Genomic DNA, 13,832 nt, shown 5'->3' on the forward strand with positions numbered 1-13,832 from the left:
CACTCTTCCTTCTCCTTGTCCAAGTCGGGTGGGCTGATACTTGTCAAAGACACTCCGACACTCAAGTTAGTAATATAACAGAGCGGTTAGCACAACAAGTAATGCATATATTGTGCATCGTAGTCCTAAAACCATACCTGGAACCTTTATTTATACTAGTTGTAGTGAGCTTTTACCTTTTACTGGCTTAATGATGACCTAATTACACCATAATCTGCATTAGGGTTTTAATGAATTATTATCGTTTATAATTTAACCATGTGGTCGACATAAGTGGTCGGTCTGGTGATCCGTCGACTTGGATGATCGGCTTAGGCGGTTGGTCGGTCTGGTGATTAGTCGGCCTAGGTGGTCAGTCTTGATAGTCTGCCTAGTGGTTAGCCTGAATGATCAGCCTGGATAATCGATCTGGTGTTGCTTAGGAGTCCGTACAATACAATAAACAATCTTTTTTAAATAATATATTAATTAATTAGTTTACACTAAAATAGCATTTATATACAAATCGAATTTATTTATTTCTTTTAATAAGAAGAGATGTTTGAGAAATTAAAAGCTACTATTATGGTTGAGAGAATGAAATAGGGATGATGTTTGAATGGTTGGTAGAATCGAATGAAATTCATTATAAAAAATTGAAAAAAAGAAAACACAAAAAAACAAAAATGATACAACAAAAGGCACAATCCCCAATCCCCATCACCTTTAGTAAAAACAACAACCTCTCATTGTTTATTTTCTGTAAATAGTGACAAGTTCTGACCCCATAGAACTCCACACTCCACACCTAAAGTTAAAGCATCAACCTTTATTTTTATTTTTATTTAAAAAAAAAAAGTTAAAGTAGCAACCCAAACAAAATGGAAAGGAACCAGGTCAGAGAAAATATTAATAATATTCATAGTAACTGATAACGAGATCTTAGTATAAATATTCACAGTTATATGAGTTGCTTTATAGATTACAAAAATATAATCTATGATTCTATATTATTATTAAATAATTTCGACATAATCTTAAAGACTTTTAATTCGCTTATAATTTTGTATGCTTTTTTATTTTAGTATTTTATGTGATAAAAAAAATCTGATTTTTTTTTTATGTTTAAAAAGCTAGTTGGATCAATAACAATTATAATATTATGAATGCAAATAGTCTTTTTATGTAATAAGTTTGAAAAATAAGAAACATGAACAATAATGAAAGACAGCGTTGAAGGACTTATTAAGAACAGTAATGCATTTCTTTAGGGCTTTAAAGTCACTATCAACTTTGGAGAAAATAAGTCTGCAAACAAATATTAAAATATTTATTATATTTGGTAAAATTAATTGTTTGTTGTTGATAATCTATCAGAGTGATTGGCAAAGAAAACCCTTGTTTAATTGAAATATATATGTTTATGCGCTAAGTTTCATAGTTCGAAATGAATAATTTTATGATGTATTTAATTGACAGAAATAAAAAATAATAATAACTGTTAATATAATTTATACAATAAATATCATAAAGTTCAACAAAATTATTGAATAAGAATGGATTTTATGGTAATTATCTTAAAATTAATAAATTTATTCAAAAAACTATGAAATTTATAGACATTATTTTAATTAATTCTTTAACCAGAATTAGACTTTTGTCTCATTAATTTATACAATCAATAATTCCATTAAATATTGAAATACATCACAGAAAAACTATATATAATGGTATTTTAAAAAAATAACATAAATATCACCACCTGCATCTACTCTGTCATTACAATTTTGAACGGATGCTTTACACTATCTTTTCCATACATTAAATTGACTTTTGAGGTCATCTATGTTACTTTAATACATATAGTATTTTCTTAATAAACCCTAATTCTTTTTAATTAACAATTAGTATTCCACGTTCCCTTTTATAATACATACTTATTACACTTTAATGCAAGGAGAAACTCCAAATTCTTGGTAACCGACCCTACATCTTCCTTTACTCAGTTTAAATATTAAAATTGGTTCTACAAATTAAGATTATTATATAAACCAACCATTACAAATTGTATCTCTTTATATATAATTTTATTTGTACTATATATATAATATCAAATATCCACACATACGAATTTTTCAAAAAATTTTCTATATAAAATTTTAAATTTTTAACACATTAATATTCTAGGGATGAATTTGAGTAATTACCATTATTATTATTATTTTATTTTACATAGTATAAACCTTAAATATTTTTGTCACGCCACGCTACTTTTGTTTTCTCGCTGTCCCTGGGAACCAAACAGTGCCACCAACCTTCACAACCTCTCACTATCATCACATCACTCTCTCACTCTCTCTCTCCTCGTTTCTCTGTCATCACTCCACACAGACAAATCGCACTCAATACTCACTCTTCTTCTTCACATTCTCTTTCACTTCATTCTTCATAACATGACCAAAGCTCAAATATCTTTTCCCCACTTGAGGTTATGAATCCCCCCCAACCGCCGCAGGCCCACCGTCCCTCCACCTCCTGCCCCCGCCACCCCGACGAAGCCTTCACCGGCTTCTGTCCCTCATGCCTCTGCGAACGCCTCGCCCTCCTCGACCCCAACAACAACAACAGCCCCGCCACTGCTCGCAAACCTCCATCCACCGCCGCCGCCGCCCTTAAAGCCCTCTTCCGCCCACCCGCCCTCCCGGAGCTCCGCCGCACAAAGTCCTTTTCCGCCTCCAAAAACGAACCTTTCTCTACCTCCTTCGAACCCCAGCGCAAATCCTGCGACGTCCGCGTCCGCAGCACCCTCTCCAACCTTTTCCACCAAGACCTCAAGCCCCAAAACGACAAACCCCCAGAACTAAACGACATTCGCCCACGTGTTCTCGACCAGCCCGTAGATAAACAAGAACCCCAAGAAGAAGAAGAAGACGAGAAAGACGAGATCAGGGTTGTCGAAGAGCCCAAGGTCAATGTGAACGAAATAGTTGAAGTCATTGAAGAACTTGAAGTTGAAGAGATAGACACAGAGAAAGAGAAAGAAAAAGATAAGGAAGAAGAGCTTGTTGCTATCGTTGAAGAAGAGGAGGAGCTGAAGACAATGAAGGACCACATCGACCTTGACTCATCACAAGCGAAGCAGCAAAAAGCGCGTGACTTCAAGGACCTCGCGGGAAGCTTCTTCTCCGCGGCTTCGGTTTTCAGCAAGAAATTGCAGAAGTGGCGGCAGAAGCAGAAAGCGAAGAAGCGGAGGAACGGTGCTCTTCCGGTGGAGAAGCCGATCGGGCGGCAGTTCCGGGACACGCAGTCGGAGATCGCCGACTACGGCTTCGGGCGGCGGTCTTGCGACACCGATCCAAGGTTCTCGCTGGACGCAGGGCGGTTCTCCCTAGACGCGGGGCAGTTCTCGCTTGACGCAGGGCGGATGTCGTTCGACGACCCTCGGTACTCTCTGGAGGAGCCACGGGCGTCGTGGGACGGTTACTTGCTCGGCCGGAGCAATTTTCCGAGGATGCCGACGATGCTGTCGGTTGTGGAAGACGCGCCGGTGCAGCATGTGATGAGGACTGATACGCAGATTCCGGTGGAGGAGGAGCCGGTGAATGACGATGAGGGCGTTCCTGGTGGGAATGCACAGACTAGAGAGTACTACTCTGATTCGAGTTCTAGGAGGAGGAAGAGTCTTGATAGGTCTAATTCGGTTAGGAAGAGTGTTAGTTTGGAGGTGGATGAGTTGAGTAACAATGGAAGCGGTGGTGCGAATGGGAATGGAAATTTGGATGTGAATGTGAATGTGAATGCTAAGGTGGCTCCTTCTGGAGTGGATTATGTGCAGGGTGTGAGAATGGGGTTTAATGAAAGGGAATTCGGGTCGAATTCAATGCGGGAAGATTGCTATTCTGAGAAGATGTTTGATGTGGGGGTGATTGGGAATGGGAATGGGAAGGGGGGGAAGAAGGGGCGGCGATGGCGGTGGAGCATATGGGGGTTTATTCACCGGCGCGGCGGGAACAAGGATGAGGATGAGGATAGGTATAGCAGGGTGAATGGGGTGGAGAGGTCTTATTCGGAGACTTGGGGGGGTGATGGTAGAGGTGGAGGTGGAGGTGGTGGTGGTGGTGGTGGTGGTTTTAATGGGAGGATGTTGAGGAGCAATAGTAGTGTGAGTTGGAGGAATGCTCATGGGGTTGGAAATGGTGGTGGTGGGTTTGGAGGTTTGAGGAGGAATGGTGTGCAGGGTAATGGGAATGGGAAGAAGGGGAAGGAGGAGTTTGTGTTGGAAAGGAATAGGAGTGCAAGGTATTCACCCAACAACATTGACAATGGTCTCTTGAGGTTTTACTTGACCCCCATGAGAGGAAGTAGAAGAAATGGCTCTGTGAAAAGTCGGTCAAATCAAGCGCATTCTATTGCAAGAAGTGTGCTTGGATTGTATTGACATGGAAGAAGGTCCATAAGGTGTTCTTTTGGTTTGATGTTGTTAGTTTTGCTCTGCATTTCTTGTGTAAACCACACATGCCCTATGTATTCTTACTATTACTACTATTATTATTCTTCTTCTTGGTTGGTTGCTGCATTTTTCTTTGACACTTAGTAGCATGCTTCTTCAGTTTAGTTTACTCTTAATAACCGGAGTTTTCAGTGTTTCTGCTTCTGCTCTATGCTGCTGGAGTTACTGAATAGTGACCTAAAACTCTTCCTTCACACAACATCTTGTTCACTTTTTTTTTTTTAATTTGCCAGAAAATAAACGAGACATGTGGCTAGATTCATGGGACCTGATATGGTTTCTTTTTGTGTCTTTATGCTGCAAAAGCAATACTGATTGGCGTAGGATCGGAAGGGTTATAATTTGGGAGCATTTTAACCTGAATTTTGGCATGTTTTATATTCCTGCAAAAGTGGTTACAGGGTGGGCTCATGCCACCTGCAATTGCTCTTTGTCATGAGTTGTAGTTTTGAGTACAAAGATAACTGGTCGATCCTTTTTCCCTTTGGCATCAATTAATCACACTTTATTACATGTGACTTATCACAGACCATGGTCCCCATCAACGTATTTGAAATTTTTTCTAGTGAAGGAATGGAGCTTGAGATTAAGACAGTTGCATTTGGGTTTACCGAGACAATGAACAGTGTGTGTACATAAGGAGGGTGTTAACAGGAACAAGACATGAGTAAAAGAATATATAGGGATAAGAGTGCAGAAAGCTGACCCTCCATGTTCGTAAAAGAAGAACAATTTTGCAGATTCTGATTGACTTGAAACTAGAGGAATATTAATGCTACTGCTATGCCAGGTCAACGTCAACTGAAACTTGATAGTAATATTTACCGTGCTTCGGCTGTTAATCGATATTGTAACTTGGCTGCATTATTTTAACATGAATACAATGAGTGTTGTAAAAAAGGTTTCAACTAAACTAATTTTAAAGTGAAGTGATTTAACTTTGGATACATGTAGTCTAAAGTAGACGTAAATGAGAGAAACAGTTGAGATTCTTTGGGATTTTAGAATAATATTTGTTGGGAGAAATTTTCTAAGAGAATTGCCGACCTTCGAGAACTACAGGGAAAGCCAAATGATGCAGAATATATGGGTCGGTCCCTTCTAACACAAACAATTGCCTATGTAAGATTTTGTCGGTCCAACCTCATAATTTATGCTCTTTTTATCATTATTTATGTTAATCTTCACATATCATACACTATTTTAGCTTCTAATTATATATAATTAGATCTCTTTCCATCAGTTTCTACACAAGTTACAATTAACAATTCAGATAATAAAAATATATAGACAGCTTTTGTTTTTTCTCTTGAGAAGTGTATAAGAGAAAATTTGTAGATATTTTAATATTTCTTAACATGTGAAAAAATTCATGTATGATTGCAAATCTTATACTTTGATTGATTTGTAAATTTTGAATTCGAGAGTTTATCCAAGTTCATCACATTCTTCTGATAAAATAAAAATTTAGTTTGATTTTGTGACGGATTTTAATCCAATTTGATTTTTTTTCAATTAGTAATCATTGAATTGTATTATCCTTAAAGAAGAACATAGTGCTTTGGTTAGAGACAACATGTATCTCTTTATATAGTATTTAAATATAACACATTAATTGAGCTGGAATAATCTCTATCTACCATGTGTTGATGATAAAGAAAAACAGACTTATTCTTGGCTAAGATTTATTATAATTTGACATTTTAATTATTTTAATTAATGGGAAAAAAATATGAAAGAATAATCATATTTTTTTTTATAATTATTGTACAGATATCAGGTCTATCTGTTACGATATATCTTATTAAAAATATAAAATAATCAAGAATATTTTATTAAAGATATTGATAAGTAGAAGATAAAATAATCAAAGGATAATCAAGAATATCGATTTAAAGATATTTAGCAACCAACTAGATTTTCAGGTAAGTCTATTTGTATTATATTCTGTTTATATTTTATTTTGTTTATATTTTATTGGACTTATATCAGTTCAAGGTCCATAAGACAAATTATAAATAGAGAGTCAGAGCCACAAGTCAGGTATTTTCCAATCACCTTCAGATCACTCTCCAATCACATTTAGAAATATTGTACAGTGATCATAAAATCAGTAAATACTCAATTGTGAACCTAAACGACCCAGATTAAAGACAACCAAGCGGACAAAGTTGAAGGAAGGTGAGCGACTCAGACTACCCAGGCGTTCGCAAGCAAGGAGGACGCATCAGAAAAGGTTAGTGTCTCGGTCCCACAAAATACCTACCGAAACATTTTGGCGCCCACCGTGGGGCCCGAGAGCAAGCCGAAGAAGCCTAAATGGTGACCACGAGGAGCATGGATGAGCAGTAGAGTACCGGAGATTTGATAGCACAGATGCGAGAGTAGATACAAGAACAAGCAAGAACCATACAGGCGCAAACACAAGCACAACAAGAGATGTAGCGAAAGCACGCAGAGGAGATTGCGACACTTAGGGCGGAACGAGTCCATACTGAGCGGTCTTCCTCAAACCGAGAGAATGAAAATGATGGAAGTCGTAATTGGCAGCGATCCCAACACACCAACCCAAATGGTGGAAGGAGAGGACCATCATCACCCCCCCTAATCGTGCGGCCAACCAGTTTTCATCCTTTTACGGCAACCATCATGCAAGCTCCAATGCCAGAAAAGAATCCTTCGGTATTAGAAAAGTATGATGGCTCGACTGATCCAGACAATCATCGTAGGATCTTCACCAGTGCAATGGCATTCTACACAGAGAGCGACCAGGTCATGCAGAGCCTTCTCCTTATCACTCAAAGAGGAGGCATTGGAGTGGTATAACACTCTTCCCCCAAACACAATAGATTGCTTCGCCACCGTAGAAACTCTCTTTAGAAGACAATACGCCTCCAATCGGAAATAGGAGATAGCACCGGCAGAATTAGTAAATACTAGACAGGAGAAAGGGGAAACCTTGAAGGCATTCATGAAAAGATACAATGAAACCACACGACGAGTTAAAGAGGTTAATCACTCTTTTATTATTAACAATTTACCTTCATGCTTGAAACCAAGATATTTTGCTGAAAAATTGTATGCACGACCACCGAAAACCATGGAGGAGCTCCAAGAAAGAGTAGCTGAATTCATCCGTATGGAAGACATGCGAATCTCACAAAGAAGGCAACAACATGAATTTGAGGCAGGCGGAAAGAGAAAGGACAACAAACAAACGTTCAACAGTAACGACAAAAGTAGAGATTTTCCTCACAGTGATTTTGTTCGAACTCCCAAATTTAATCATTACACAACCCTTAACGCACCCAGAGCAAAAGTTCTCAAAGAAGCCCTTAATGCTGAACTTCTTACAATCCAAGAGAAGTGTTCCCCAAAAAACTCTGACGAACGGAAAAGCTGTCGGTTTCATGTAAACCATGGTCATACCACAGAAGAATGTGGGGCATTGAAGGATGAAATAGAAAGGCTCATTCGAGCAGGACATCTCCAAAAATTTGTGAAGGACGAAAGAGCTCAAAGAAGAAGTCCCCCCAGAGGAAGATCTTTGCGCAGAAGTCCCGGACAATCATACCAAGGGGGGAGCATGGACGAAAATATAATCGCAGTCGCAGTCAGGACCGTGAGCAGGAACGATCGGTTCGTCGGCGTATCGATTAAACAATAATATCATGTTTTATAGAGTTCTGTTGTTTCAATTCTTTAGAGTAAACAATGTCAAAAAAATTTCAATTAAGTGTTCAAGTGTTCAATTACTCGGCCATTAGACCTTATGTATTCAGCCGCTCAGCCTCACAAGCGTTCAGCCCCCTTCAACCTCAACTGTTAGGCCTTCCATAGCCTCAGATATTTAATCATTCAGCTGTTTGATGTCACAGTGCAAATGACAGGATCATAAACACAAATACGAAGTCCAAGTAAGTGAGCCCATCACTCTCGGCCATCGGGAAGTTCCCTCGTGGACTCCTATGTTTAAAGTCCGAGCGAGCTCGGCCATCGGGAAGTTCCCTTGTGGACACCTATGTTTAAGTTCGAGCGAGCTCAGCCATCGAGAAGTTCCATCATGGACTCCTATGTTTAAGTCCGAGCGAGCTCGGCCATTAAGAAGTTCCCTTGTGAACTCCTATGTTTAAGTCCGAGCCAGCTCGACCATCGGGAAGTTCCCTCGTGAACTCCTATGCTTAAGTATCAAACATCTACATTTCGGTCATTCGGTCTCACAGTCATTCGGTCATTCGGCTTTACAGGTACTCAGCCACTCGGCCTCACAGGTGCTCGGCCATTGGGCCTCACAGTCATTCGGCTTTACAGGTACTTGGCCATTCGGCCTCACAGGCATCCAACCATTCATCTTAACAGAATCTCGGCCATTCGGCCTCCAAGGTATCTCTCTCGCCGTTTGGTTTAGAGATGAGCAACGCCTAAAAGCACCCTTCCCAATACAACAAAATCAGTCTTCCTCAAACTCATAAATCCTATAGTTATTCATGGCTAAAGTCAAACAATTAACTCAGACTTAGGGGACATAATGTACAATATGATATCAGGGTCGATCGGTTACGATATATCTTATTAAAAATATAAACTAATCAAAGATATCTTATTAAAGATATTGATAAGCAGAAGATAAAATAATCAAAGGATAATCAAGAATATCGATTTAAAGATATTTAGCAACCAACCAGATTTTCAGGTAAGTCTGTTTATATTATATTCTGTTTATATTTTATTCTATTTATATTTTATTGGACTTATCATCAGTTCAAGGTCCATGAGACAAATTATACTAGGGCCACAAGTCAGGTATCTTCCAATCACCTTCAAATCACTCTTCAATCACATTTAGAAATATTCTAAAGTGATCATAAAATCACTAAATACTCAATTGTGAACCGAGGTTCATCAAACCGCTCCTAACTTGAGCGTTGGAGTGCCTTTTGCAGGTACCTCCCCCCTCCTGGTCAAGAAATCTACCGAACGACCCAGATTAAAGGCAACCAAGCGAACAAAGTTGAAGGAAGATGAGCGACTCAAACTACTCAGACGTTCGCAAACAAGAAGGACATGTCAGAAAATGTTAGTGTCTCGGTCCCACAAAATACCTACCGAAACAGTTATGTTTTATCTATATGACTGAAAAGTGAAAGACAATTTAGAAGATCTATAAGCATACAAACATATTTTTACTTATATGATACCGAATCAAAGTATTACTTATACACAGGAGTAATTATCAGAAACTAGTCACGAGTTTTTTGAGATATTGTAAAAGGAAAATGTTTCAATGCATAAATTAACGGCTTTATTAACCATGTGATTATTTTGTTAAGAAAGAAAAAAGAGATTAGAATTTTCCTTAAAAATATTTTTCAACCCTGAATTTCTGGAAAACGAATTTATCAGAATTTGTTTTCTCAAGTAAAACAACATTTATTTTAGGCTTAATTATATATTTGATTTCCATATTATTTCAGTTGGTTAAAAGAGAGCATTATGATCTTTCTCTAATTAGAGACCAAATTAATAATTCATTTTAATTATAATTTATAAACACATGTTAATTTTTTTTATATAATTTATAAATAAAATCCCTTTACCTAATTATTCAATTTTTTTATATATTTTTATATAAACAATTCTTATTTAAACATATTTTTTTAAATATTAAAAACATAAATATAAAGTCCTTATTAAAAATATTTGTCACATTAAACATTTAAAAATTACATGTAATTTTGTCACTTTACTTTTATATTTTTAATATTTTTAAAAAATTATAAGTTTTAATCGAAACTTTTATGTAAAAATGTAAAAATTAAATTAATTTAAATATTTATATGAATTAATTTGATGTATAAATTTTTAAAAAATATTTTAATATATATTATATATAAGTTCAATTACTAATTTAACTTTTAATTAGTAAAGGACCAAATTACTTAATTTTTTAAAAAATAGAAACTAAATTTAATTAAAATTATAAATATAACGTATAATTTGAATCAAAATTTTAAATAAGGAACTAAATTAAAAAGAAGTTATACCATGAGAGACACGAAGAATATAACGTAGTATTATCACTACCACGTAATCATTACCTTCTTTTTGAAAAAAAAAAAATTAAAAAAATTAAAAATTTCACCTATTAACATGTAATACGTACAGGATTAATGTCAATCTAACTTAAAGGTCTAAATTAGAACATTTTAAAAAATAAGATGACTAAATTGAAAAAAAAATAAAAAGACAAAAGTGAAGCAACTAAAAAAAATATGGAGATCAAATCTATAATTAATCTTTATTTTAAAATGATTTAGTACTTTTGTTTAAATATTTTAATAATGGAAATAAAATCATAAAAATAAATCGCATTTCCTAATATTAATTAGAGAAATTAAAGTTTAAATTAATATCACTTTTGTAATAGTAGCAAAACGAAAAATAACTTCTTTACATAGGTAAACATATATAACTTTTTTTTTTTTCATTCATTCTCCATTTTCAGTTATCAGTTTTTACCTACGCAGTCTCAAAAAGTGAAAATTATTATAAACCCATTAAACATTGCATTCCCACGAAGTAATTTTGTTCTCATTAACTTGAAAAGCTGTTCGTAGATTTGTCATTTATATTGATACCTGATTATGTTCAATCATGATGCCTTGATGCATGTATATGGAAACATATTATATTTTCTGTATAAACTTGGTTAGGATTAAAGAAGAGTTTAATTTAGAATAATGATATTTAGACAATATTTTTTTGACAATATTCGAACGTCATCTATGTGTTATTGTGTGATTGGTCTAAAATTACTCCACAATCAATAAAAATAATCATAAAAATTACCATAGACCAATCACAAAATGGCACGTAAATAATGTTCAAATGTTGTAAAAAAAATGTTGTCTAAGTATCATTATCTTTTAATTTATATGTATGTTTTATGAAGGTGAAATCCCATGATGTAGACAGAAATAAGAAATTAATGATTGTGGTTGAATAAGTAAGATGATTTAGATGTCCCACAAGGATATTGAAGGAATAAAATCCATGCCCATTTCAATTACCAAGTCTTATATTTGGTGCTTTCTCTCATTTCAATGAAAGTTCGGTGATAAAGAAAGTAAATTACGGTGGAAAAATAAATAAAATAAAATAAAGGAGTGTTGTGGGGTAGTGTGAGAAAAACATTTGAAAGAAAAAAAGTGTCTGATGGCATGTCTAATTTGACTAAGTTGGAAGAAAACTGTTCTGCTTTTACACTTGTCTCTCTAATGCCATAACTTATTCATACCTTCATTCATATACCCTTGCTACATCACTAAAATATATTATGTAAATGACAAGAGCTGTTCTCTGTGATGAAAGTATTGCGTGAGAATAAAATGGAGTCAAGAGCTGTTGGAATCATGCGAGAAATGTGTAATGGAGAGTACCAGGAGAAGTTGTTTATACAGACAATAAACCACACATCATTGGACAAAAGTTTGAGTTAACATATGTAACTTTTATGAACATTTTGCACTTCGTCTTTGTTGAGAATCCAAATGTAAGTTTAAATCTTGTATTGAATAGAAATCAGAAAGTAAAATACTATATAAAGTAGGATTGATATACTTATACATTGATCGAGTAACAATACAAAATTTTTTCTTTTGCCATCAGAATTCTTATTAGTGTGTGTGCATGGAATGAGATAGGTTTTAAAGTTAGAAATCTATCAAACTCATTAACTCAATACCTTAAAGTTTTAGATACAGAAAGTTTTCAATCTTTTATATGATTAGACTCGTTTTATTGATGTTTGTATTTATTCAATAAACTTCATTATTGATAATCTTTTCCTTTTACATAACCCCTTTTTTTAACATATAAAAAGAAAGAATATGACAGACTTAGAAACGTTGTGCTTCTAAATATAAATTTGTAAGAGTCACAGATGAATATGCTCCTAAAAGTTATGTACATATATTTTTCTGCAACAACACAGACTGAAAGTAATTCTACATTTGTGCAGTATCTCATGGCATTTAGTTAACCAAATTCTGGACATCAGCAATATCTCAGCTGGTTGATGCATTAGTCCAAGTTGAAGCATGCATTAACAGTTCACAATGTCATCCACCATAAACTTCTTTTTCTCAAAACGAAAATGAACTTTGACTTTTTTTCTCAGTCTTTCTTGTTGTCCTTGTTTTGTTCATTGATGAATAAAGAAAACAAAACCACAATAATACCTCCAAGAACTGAAACTCTTTTCCAATCAGCACCTGAGAATGAGACAACAGAATCAACTATTCCAAAAGTGAGCAAGCCAATGAAGAAGAGATAAACATTTTTCATGGTTTGGCTGCCACTGTTTTCTATGTTGACATCTTTGATCTTTTCCACCTCCTCCTTGGGTTTTGCTTTATCAACAAGATCCTTCTGTCCAAGGTTCTTAAAGAATAGCCCTTCCTTTCGGTCCTTCTGCATTTGGTCCTCNAACTCTTCTATTTTCTTTTCACTCTCCTCAATCTCTAGTCTGTTCATTTCAGTAGATTCCTCGAATGCTAGCATCTCACTCTCTATGTTTGCTGTTATCTGTTAATCACAAATGAATCTTTGCATGGATTTCATTCTAAATCAAACTACCTTATTATAATTTTAATTTCTCTTATTTCAATTATGTGGGGTTTGATCTCCTATCAAATATATTTCACTAAATCTTTCAAATCATCAATTTTATTTATAATCTTTACAAAATGAACTTCTGACCAAAATATTGGCCAAGGTAAAAAGGAAATCTAAAAATTACCCTCTTAAATCAGTTTGATAAAATATGTTTTTCTCTCTCAAAACATTTCGACAAATTCACATTACTTTCTATAAATTGTTAGCTAAAGCCAACATTTTGACTTAAGTATTTATAATGTTATTTCTAATATTTCCTATATTTTGGTTAAATTAAAACTTGTCTCTTACTTTTCAATTTCAATTACAAAACCATATATCCCCTAATATACAAAGATAATAAAATATAAACATCTTTATATTTTACTAAAATATCTTCTTTAAATCACAAACCGATAATAAAATAAAACCATCTTAGATATCGATATCGTGACCTTGTTTTCTTCATACAATCATTGTTATTTCTTTCTCACTAATCTTGGGATTTAAATCCTTACATGACTCTCTCAATCAACCGTATTGTTATACAAGTTGATGTTAATAATAGTTTTGATCCCAATTTCGACCTAATTATTCTGATCCAACCTTTTGCTATATGCACATTCCATCTATCAAAGACAAAAAAAGAACTTCCTTTAACCTCCTTTAACCAAGGTTTAATCGTACT

General features: G+C 34.9%; 2 protein-coding genes across 4 annotated transcripts in view; one reads left to right on the forward strand and one right to left on the reverse strand.

The window, feature by feature from the left end:
• Positions 1-2,248: 2,248 nt before the first annotated feature.
• Positions 2,249-4,633, forward strand: LOC106753426 (UPF0503 protein At3g09070, chloroplastic). The gene has a single exon (XM_014635235.2). It carries the CDS (start codon positions 2,471-2,473, stop codon positions 4,415-4,417), a length of 1,947 nt encoding a protein of 648 aa, XP_014490721.1. The 5' UTR covers positions 2,249-2,470; the 3' UTR covers positions 4,418-4,633.
• A 7,746-nt stretch (positions 4,634-12,379) lies between these two features.
• Positions 12,380-13,832, reverse strand: part of LOC106753450 — a 32,005-nt gene continuing 30,552 nt past the window's right edge. For all 3 annotated transcript variants that reach the window (XM_022777521.1, XM_014635258.2, XM_022777522.1), the window contains exon 3: positions 12,380-13,075. In XM_022777521.1, coding sequence (XP_022633242.1) covers positions 12,665-13,075 — 411 coding nt within the window. In that variant the 3' untranslated portion in view covers positions 12,380-12,664. The remainder of the gene's footprint in view (positions 13,076-13,832) is intronic.

Source organism: Vigna radiata, unplaced genomic scaffold (genome assembly GCF_000741045.1).
Source record: "Vigna radiata var. radiata cultivar VC1973A unplaced genomic scaffold, Vradiata_ver6 scaffold_133, whole genome shotgun sequence".
Classification (NCBI taxonomy): Eukaryota; Viridiplantae; Streptophyta; class Magnoliopsida; order Fabales; family Fabaceae; genus Vigna; species Vigna radiata.

Bases quoted from the DNA above. Each gene is read 5' to 3' on its own strand.
- LOC106753426 (XM_014635235.2), top strand. From the start codon at position 2,471: ATGAATCCCCCCCAACCGCCGCAGGCCCACCGTCCCTCCACCTCCTGC.